The 9,915-nt window shown below is 36.5% G+C and overlaps 1 protein-coding gene across 2 annotated transcripts in view; it reads left to right on the forward strand.

The window, feature by feature from the left end:
• The window catches only part of LOC107705891 (phosphatidate phosphatase LPIN2-like), a 22,931-nt gene that overhangs the window by 6,983 nt on the left and 6,033 nt on the right, over positions 1-9,915 (forward strand). For both annotated transcript variants that reach the window (XM_016509401.1, XM_016509400.1), the window contains exons 2-10: positions 1,565-1,765; positions 3,313-3,408; positions 3,495-3,727; positions 4,644-4,751; positions 4,857-4,962; positions 6,572-7,325; positions 7,410-7,503; positions 8,856-9,049; positions 9,337-9,430. In XM_016509401.1, the coding sequence (XP_016364887.1) occupies positions 1,574-1,765; positions 3,313-3,408; positions 3,495-3,727; positions 4,644-4,751; positions 4,857-4,962; positions 6,572-7,325; positions 7,410-7,503; positions 8,856-9,049; positions 9,337-9,430 (1,871 nt within the window). In that variant the 5' untranslated portion in view covers positions 1,565-1,573. The remainder of the gene's footprint in view (positions 1-1,564; positions 1,766-3,312; positions 3,409-3,494; positions 3,728-4,643; positions 4,752-4,856; positions 4,963-6,571; positions 7,326-7,409; positions 7,504-8,855; positions 9,050-9,336; positions 9,431-9,915) is intronic.

Here is a 9,915-nt window from a genome sequence, read left to right on the forward strand (position 1 = left end):
TGGAGCAAAGTCAGTAGCAGTATTAGTGTCCAGTGCTGAAAACTGAGAGGGTGGAGGAAGTGAGGATGAAACCATAGAGGATAGGCGAGAGGGAGAGTGTGAGCGTAGGTTACGCCGAAAGGTGACCTGCGGAGGAGTGTGTGTTGTGTCCGGAGTCAGTCTGAGGTTAGAAGTGATGAGGAAGTGGTCTGAGGTGTGCAACGGAGTAACTAAAGTGTTGTCAGTGGCGCAGTAGTGTGTGTAGATAAGGTCTAGTCAGTTAGCTGATTTGTGAGTAGTCATAGTAGACACTCGCTTGAGGTCGAATGAGGCAAGCAGAGTGTTGAAGTCAGCAGCCTGGGGCTTTTCTGGTTGGATGTTGAAGTCACTGAGTAGTTGCAGATGAGTACCGTCATCAGGGAAGTTTGAGAGTAACACATCCAACTCCTCCAAGAAGTTACCCAGTTGAGTTGGGGGTCGATAAATAACTACAAAGTGGATTTGAACAGGGTGGGTAATAGTAATTGCGTGTGATTGAAATGAACTGATGCCAGTAAGAGATGGTAGAGGATCAAATTTCCATTCATTTGAGATAAGTAGACCAGTACCTCCACCCCTCCCAATTGGGTGAGGGGTGTGGGAAAAAGTGAAATTAGTGGAGAGGGCTGCAGGAGTGGCAGTGTCCTCAGGTTTGATCCAGGTCTCAGTTACCATGAGGTTGAGACTTGAATGAGCAGCAATAGATGAAATAAAGTCTGCTTTGTTTACAGCAGTCTGGCAGTTCCAGAGACCAATTGGAATAGAGAGTAAAGTAGTAGAGGACATAGGGACAGTAAGCAGAAGTAATCAAATCAAAAGGTCAGGTCGGGTCATAGATGTGTCATGGCGATAGTGTTCTCTGTTTATTATGTTGACTGTGCAAAGTATTTCCTATGCAACATTTTTCCTTAGGTTGACACATTATAAGGCTAGATTTACACTTTTTATAAGGCTATATTTTAGATTAATGCCAGAAATCTCTTTAAGTTGATCCTGTGGATAGCATTTTACTTAATATATATATTTAACCAGCTATGTCGTCCTCAGACTAACCGTGATGTCAGACCACTGGGAGCTTGTAGGAAAAAGGAGAGGTTGCAACATGTTCAGGTGTTTCTTAATGTCAACATCAAATCATATTTCACCCTATTAACCTTCTCCTTAATTCCTGGACTGCTCTTATTGTGAATGATTCATCAGTGCAGGTTATTCTAAAGAAAAAGTAACTTGCTCCACTAATACACCAAAGCGATGTGAAACAAACACACTTATTCTAGTGTGGTAACACACCTGACAGTATTGCTTATTATGTATTTGTCATTTTTATATTACGCCAAATCCAGTTTTACAAATGTAGGCGGTCTAGGTTTTGGCATGACTTCAAATCTGCCAACATGTCATGATGATAAAGTTGAGATGTTGCGCACTGTCTGACTTTTGCTCCGTGTGCAAAGGTCACAGTTGTACTTTAAGTCTCAGGAACATCTTAAGGGACATCAGGACAAATATTATCTAAATCGCACATTTGTATTCTTTGTCTCTTCAGTCCCAGACCATGAACTACGTGGGTCAGCTGGCAGAGACGGTGTTTGTGACCGTGAAGGAACTGTATCGCGGTCTGAATCCGGCCACGCTCACCGGCGGCATCGACGTCATTGTGGTTCGCCAGCCTGATGGCAGCTACCAGTGCTCGCCGTTTCACGTGCGCTTCGGGAAACTCGGAGTCCTGCGGTCCAAAGAGAAAGTGGTGAGGTGGAAATGTGTTAAACTGAAGTTACCTACCATCAGTCACTAGTTATTAGTTCAAGTTAGTTGTTATGTGACAGCTGTGTTTATGATCTGTCCCGCTCAGATTGAGCAACCAATTAGTTAAAGCTGTCATGCTTGTCTGACAGAATGTTCCTCTTTCTCAGAACTAACCAAACTTAAACACTAGAGCATGGGTAGAACATCTTGTTAGCAGGAAATAGTTACTAGGATGTGCAAGTGCTTTCATAAATGTGTCAAAAACATGGCTAGCACATTTTATCAGATTTATGACTATTAAAAATGTAAAACATGGGAAACACATTTTGTTAGATCGTGATGACTGTCAAGTTTTCATTTAACAGCTGTGGCATTACATTTAACTGAATTAAATGTAACTTTTTTTTACAGCAAATTTAATGGCTGTCATATTATAATTTAACAGCAGTGGAATTTTAACCTAATTAAATTTAACTTTAGTTATTTTTTTTATTTTACAGCAAATTGAATGGCAGTCATATTTCATTTAACAGCAGTGGAATTTTAACCTAATTAAATTTAACTTTAGTTAATTCATTTTTATTTTACAGCAAATTTAATCATATTTTCATTCAACAGCAATTACGTTTCACTTAACTTGTAAAATAATACTGCTAAATAAAAAATATGCATTGCATTAAATTTGCTGTCAAATTAAATTGTTCAATTAAGTTAAATAAAATTCCACTGCTGTTAAATGAAAATAGGTCTGCCATTAAGTTTGCTGTAAAATAACAACATTTTAAATGATAAATTAAATTGTTTAATTAAAGTAAATTTAATTAAGTTAAAATGCCATTGCTGTTAAATGAAAACTTGACTGCTATTCAATTAATAATAATTAATTATTAATGATTTATTTTATTTAAATTTAATGCAGTTATATTTTCATTCAACACCAATTGCATTTCATTTAGCTTAATTATATTGAATTGAATTAAACTTAATTTAACAGTTTAAATCTTATATATTTTTTAATAATTTAATGGCAGTCATATTTTGATTTATTAGCAATGAAATTTCATTTAACATAACTGAACTTAATTTAATTTAACATTTTATTTTATTTTACAGCAAATTTAATGCACATTTTCATTCAAAAATATTATTTTAATTGCATTTTCTTAATGTTTACTTATAATGTTTGTCAAATCTTGTTGCACGATGTGTTTCATGGCCATTTCTACTCTAACCATTACAATTAAATTGTTTTTTTTTGCATCTGTATTTTTAAGTATTCTTTATGTAATAGACCTCTGCGAATCAGCATACTCCATTCTGTGTACAGAATCTGTGTTGATATGTAAATGTGGGCGTTTGTATGTTAATGAGCTCATGAATAATGAATTAGGCTTGAGTGTTTCAATCATTTCTATTTCAAATAAGTGAAGAAAATCTTATTTCCCTCATTAGTTGGTTGGTTTTTAGAATTCGTATTTCTAAGCCAGCAAACCTGAGACATGCTGCTCCTCGTTCAGGTCGTATAACGCTGTATTCGTCCCTCCACAGGTGGATATTGAGATCAATGGAGAGCCTGTGAGCCTGCATATGAAGCTGGGAGATAACGGAGAGGCGTTCTTCGTGGAGGAGAACGAGGATTTTGAGGTCTGTCCAGATGAATGTGAGTTCTCCAGTCTCTCCTGTAATGTTCTGCTGTGGTTTTCATGATACTCTCTCTGTGTCCGTCTCAGACGAGGGTTCCCGCTCACCTCTGCACCTCTCCGATCCCCACCGATGTCCCAGAAGTGTCTGAGGTGATCGAGTCTCTCTCCAGCACTGCATCTTCCTCCAACCGCCGCAAAAAACGCCGCAGAAAGCGGGCGCGTTCAGACACGCATGTGCATGAGGATGCCAGCTCCTCCTCAGACGAGAAAGAAAGTCTAGATCAGGATGTCCTCAAGGAGGAGTCGCTTTTGGCAGCAAGGTTAGAGGTTTACTAAGGTTAATGTACATTTACTTTTCCAGAAAATTCTGAAATTGTCTGAAAGATTGTTGGCGAAGCTCTAGCTCACGAGGGCCAGTTACAACTTATGCACGGCTAAATATTTTTGCATTGCACCATTAAACCTAGTTGAAACGTAACTGTACTAAACTAAATACTTATGGACGCCTCCGACTAGGAGTAATATTTGGAATATATTATTGGATCATTGCTGGTAAACGTCATATTATGCGACTACGCATTACTTTTAATAGAGCTTGCAACATACTAGCTACGTTTTGCATTCAGAACAAATGGTGCAACCAAATTAAATATGCAAAGTTAAAAATGTTGCGACATTTCATGTGATTTTACAGTAAAATGCTGGTAAATGTAAAGTCATCTTATTTTTTACAGGACAGTTCTGATCTATGGAAGTCAGTGGCTACTAGCAACTGTTTGGTTACCAACATTCAAAATATCTCACACGCTAAAAATGGTTACCAGAACTGTACTGTAAAAAAATACGGTAGCAACATTTTAAGTTTTACAGATTAAACTTAAATTTACAGTAAAATAAATTGTATATTTCGTTAACAAAGTTTATCACAAATAACTTTTCCACAAGTTGAGGTAAATACTAATAAATAGAAGTCATAAACACAAATACAATACACCATCACGGTAACACGTGACACTAAAATAATGCACTAAACATTCATTTAACAACATAAGATGTAGGATAAAACCCTAGTGTAGTACATAATGAGAAGAAAGAGTTATTTCAATGAAAAACCATCAAATGTAAACGGTTACAGAGATTTCTGGAAATGTCAATTTACCGTTTTTCACTGTAAATAATTTAGGCGAACTGTCCCTTTAAGAAGTTCCGTCACGTTTGTGTTTTTGCTCTCGTCAGTAAGTCTGTGTACTACTCTCTGTCGGAGGAACTCTACGAGGAACCGTCTGGAGCTCAGAACAGAGACGTTCATCCTCACTCTGAAGGAGAGTGTTCTGTGAATGAGAGGTAGTTATAGATCTTTGAGCTGTGTAGTTCGGCCCATATGTTCTCTTTCTCTGCTGGTATTATGGATATCTAAAGGATATCTACTTGTGTTGTCTCTGTCTGTAGTGTGTTCTTCAGCCGTCCCTCCCCTCCTAAGAGTGATTCAGAGTTGTGTAAGCCGCAGGAGTCTCTAGGGCCTCAGATGCAGTGGAACTGGGGCGCTTTTCCCAAGGTAAATGCATACTGCATGCATACAGCTTTCATCGTGGATAACGTCACTCCAGAATGTCAGAATGTTCCAAAATCAAGCGAGCTGCCTTCCTAGGCGGTATTTTTAGACTTCATATGTCTGCTCTGAACAAGGCTGTTATAATAAAGCAAGAAGCCGTGGTTTACAGTGAATTTATAACAGCTGAGGGGCATTGTTAGGCACGGCGCGAAGCGAAATAAAGTGAAAATAAAGTGTAATGATATTAATAAAAACAGTATTCTTCCACCAAACAATGTAGTTCCTCAGAATCAGTTGTGGTTCCAACAAAGTGGTTGTCGAGCAACACACAGAAGTAAACAAAGGTGTTTGTTTGTAGAGTAATTTACAACATCTTCGAATGCGGCTCAACCAATCAGAATCAAGGACCGGAACTCTCCGTTTTATAAAACTAGATTATTACAATTTCGGAAGAGCGTTTGAGTGATGTTTGCTTGTGCAAAACTCACTGTCTGATGTGAAAAAGTCCACCCAGTTTGGGTTCCTCATTCAGTGGAAGTCTGTGGGAGTTTTTGTATCAATCCCAGAATGCACTGCATTCAGCTCAAGTCAAAAAACAAACAAACACCCAAGATGCTAGAGATTTTTTTTCAGTGTTTTATTTATTATTGATAGAAAATAGACTATTAAAAGTTCAGTCGTTTTGTGTTCACAGTATTTTCTGTGCTTGTTAACTTGCTATTAGACTATTTGAGCTCTGTTTGTCATTGATATACTGTTAAAGTTTTTGTTCAAATTTTGAGTAAGAATTTCTTTTTATATTTTGTTTCACATTAATTTTAAAGTTTTAGTCTTTTTGTGTTTTTGTAATTTTTATTAGTTTTTTTTTATATGTCTATATAGTTTTTTTATTAATTTTTATTTATTAGTTTTAGTTTATTTAGTTTTAGTTATTTTAGTACATCAAGTTAAACTGAATGAAAATAAGAAATGATGCCTTGGCATCTAACTGAAGTAAAATAAGTTTTCATTTTTTATATTTTATTTTATTTCAGTTTTTCAGTATTTAAAATAACTTTTTTATGGTTTAAAAAAAGTTTATGGTCAGTAAGAATTTTACAAAAAATAAAAGAATAGTTTTATTCAGCAAGAATGCATTAAATTGATCAAAAGTGACATTAAAGACATATTACTAAACATTTCTGTTTCAAATAAAAGCTGTTCATTTCATCAAAGAATCCTGGGAAAATATTTATCTCAATTCCACAAAATTATAAAATCTTTTTTTTTTTCAACATTGATAATAATCAGAAATGTTTCTTGAGCAGCAAATCAGCATATTAGAATGATTTCTGAAGATCATGTGACACTGAAGACTGGTTTCAAAATTCAGATTTGATCACAGAAATCAATTACATTTTAATAGATATTCACATAGAAAATAGTTATTTTAAATTGCAATAATATTTCACAATATTGCTTTGGTAATCAGAAGAGACTTCTTTCAAAATCATTTAAAATAATCTTTCCGACCCCAAACTTTGGAACAGTAGTGTACGAGGTTCCATTTCATTAGGATGCTGCCTTATAAGGGCACAACGCAGCTCACTCAGGGTTTCTTCTGCTTGTGTAGGTGTGTCAGGCGGAGAGGGATGAATCTGATTCGCTGCGAGACCCGCCCATCATGCCCTCTGACCACTCCCACTTCCGCACGATCCATCGACAAGCATCCATTGACATGGAGAGCACTGACTCTGCAGCGACGGTGACCGTAGTGAGACCCGAACCTCAGATTGGTACGACCGGCCCTGTTCCATCAGATGACACTCGTACAGTTGTTTCTTCTTCAGTTAACACACAACTAGACGTCAAGGTCACCGAAACGCATGTAGTGACCTTTCAGTCCGCAGACGACTCCTTCCCACAGGCCTGGACTGCACTGGAAAACAAAGAGACCAAAGACTTCAGTGTTAGCAGCACAGACAGTGACACTCAGACGTGTAATATAACCAGCTCTACTAACACAATGCATGGGACCAGTGCTGTCAGCAGTGCAGCTAGTTCAGACACCGTGTTTCATGTAGAAAGCCAAGAAACCGGTGATGAGAATAATGTCTCGGTCGCCTCCAAAATCCAAACCGTCACATTCGGTGAGACTGAAACAAATACGGTTATAGAAGCAGAAACAGAGGTCAACTCAGCGGACACAATCACCGTCAATCACTCTGTGGGAGGCTCAGAGGAGGGGGCGGGATTAGAGACTTCACAGACCAATCAGAATGCTGACAGTGCTGGAGTGACACCAGCTCTGGAGTCCATCATCAAATCAGAGGATCCGGTGCTTCTTGAGACCTCGAAAGCGACAGTCTCTCAGGACAAGAAGAAAGGTAGTGTTTACGTTATCTGTACTTATTCCAATGCAGTAATTCAGCGTTGAAAATGATTTGAACTGTAATTGTTCTTTTTCCTAGTCAAGCGGAATCATCATTTGGGACCATCTGATATCTATCTAGACGATCTCTCCAGGCTTGACCCTGAAGCTGCTGCCCTCTATTTTCCAAAGAGGTTAGAAGCTTTATTATCCAACATGCTGAACCGATTTATTTTAAAGGGGTCATATGATGCTATTTTAAAGATCATTATTTTGTGTATTTGGTGTAACAGAATATGTTGACATGCTTTAATGTTCAAAAAACACATTATTTTTCAAATACTGTACATTATTGTAGATTGTCATAGCAAAGTAGGAATTGACCCTTTTTTTTATTTGTAGAAATAGCCTTTGTGCACAGCCAGCCTTGTACTCTTCTAGGTTCAAAAAACTGTCGTCCATAAAATGCGTTGCACAAATTCGAACATCTGGGTTGTGCTGTTCTGTTGTAAATAAATCTTAACCAATGATTCCTAATTGCATCTACTTCCGGAAGGCCAAATAAAGTGCTTTTGCTTTAGCACTGAAACACACAGCGTCTCCCTGACATGCTGCATCAACACTACTGCTGTTCCTGAAACCACGCCTTCTTTCTTTGCGTGCACATTTGGGCGGTATTATGCTAATATTTCCACATAGTGATGTAGATATGTGGGGGCGTGTTAGAACGAGGCGTTTTAGGTAGGTGTTGTTGACTCTTAACTTTTATAAAGAATATCTCTTTGGATTTGAGACTTTAGTCTTTGCAACTTTACAGATCTTCTTTATGCACCAAGTGCTTGTAACACTCCAAAGAGAAAGGAAAACTTGAAATCGCATCATATGACCCCTTTAAATAAATTAAACAAAAAAAACAAAAAATGTTTTTATTGTTTTATTTGTTTGTTTTATTTCTGATATTTGACACAATCACTAAATGATTACAACAACAACAAAAAAAATATATTAATTGAGTGTATTATTATTATTATTAATAGCAAATTAATAATAAAAATAAAATAAAACTATTTTATTCTAGTTGTTTTTTCTCTGCTTTTTGACACAATAACTGATTGATTGTAGGACTACAGCAATAAAATATAATATTCATTAAGTATATTATTATTATTAATAATAATAATAATAATAGTAGCAAAATAACAGTAAAAATAAAATAAAATAATTTAGTTGTTTTAGTTGTTTTATCTCAGCTTTTTGACAAAATGACTGAATGATTCTAGGACTATAACAATACAAATATAATATTCATTAATAATAATAAAAAATATATATATAAAGCATAATATTGGCCAAATCTGTTGTTATCATTATTATTGATGATAATAATATTTTACGTGTTTTATATATTTATGCAAAGTTGTTTTGTGATCTATAAATCACAAATATTTTTTCATTTTTGTTTTTGCGTTATGATTATTCTCACCTGAGAATGAATGGCTGTGATGATCCAAACGATACACTGACTCCCGTCTCTCTATGTTTTCAGCGAGACAGAGTCGTCAGATCTCCGCTCGACTCATGGGCCGGATCCGTCTCCTCCCTCGGGTCAGCTGTCTCCTCAGTCACTGGGCAGCACTAACGCAGACAGCGGCACTGAATATCTGTCCGACTCTACCACAGACACGCTGGACGTGACCATGTCTCTGTGTGGGAGAGGAGACATCAGTCAGATCAGTAAAGGTAAAGAATGAGACAAACACCAATAAATCTCAACCATGTTCATTCACAACATCAACATTTTGTTGGTTTGCCGTTGTCTCAGTGTGCTTTGTAGCTCCGCCCACTGTGAAATCGTATTGGTCTACACTCCTGCTCCAAATAACCATATCTTGAACATCAAATATATTATGATTGGCTGTGATTTTGTTGTTTCATGCAGCATTTTATTTCCAGTGAGGACAGAAAAATGATTTAAGCTAACGTCTTTGGCTCTTCCTGTTTTTTGTTTTTTTTTGCATGTGCTGCAGAGAAGTTCATGGAGCATCTTGTGAAGTATCAAGACTTTGTCAACAACCCTGGAATCGTTGAAGACCCAAACCTTGTCATCTGCATCAACTCAAAGTTAGCATGTGTTATATTCATTTACTAAAGCAATAGGCAACAAAATAGCAATGTGTAGTACAGCAGTGTTAATCACATTAAACATCACATTCCCTGTAAAATAGTCAGCTTGACTTTAGGTTGGTTATAGTCGCCAGCAAACTTGGCACATTAACATTGTATTAAAGTTACAGGTGTGAGTATATCGGCTTCAGACATGCCTCATCCAATCAGATTTTAGAGCAAGAGTTGTTTATTTGTTTTAAATGGGCATTTTATCACGTTTGCGGTATGATAATATTATAATATGTGACCCTGGAGCACAAAAGCAGTCTTAAGTCGCTGGGGTATATTTGTAGAAATAGCCAAAAATACATTGTATGGCTCAAAATTATAGATTTTTCTTTTATGACAAAAATCATTAGAATATTAAGAAAAGATCATGTTCCATGAAGATATTTTGTAAATTTCCTACCGTAAATATATCAAAACCTAATTTTTGATTA

This window comes from Sinocyclocheilus rhinocerous, unplaced genomic scaffold (genome assembly GCF_001515625.1).
Source record: "Sinocyclocheilus rhinocerous isolate Xijiao unplaced genomic scaffold, SAMN03320098_v1.1 scaffold1615, whole genome shotgun sequence".
NCBI classification, from domain to species: domain Eukaryota; kingdom Metazoa; phylum Chordata; class Actinopteri; order Cypriniformes; family Cyprinidae; genus Sinocyclocheilus; species Sinocyclocheilus rhinocerous.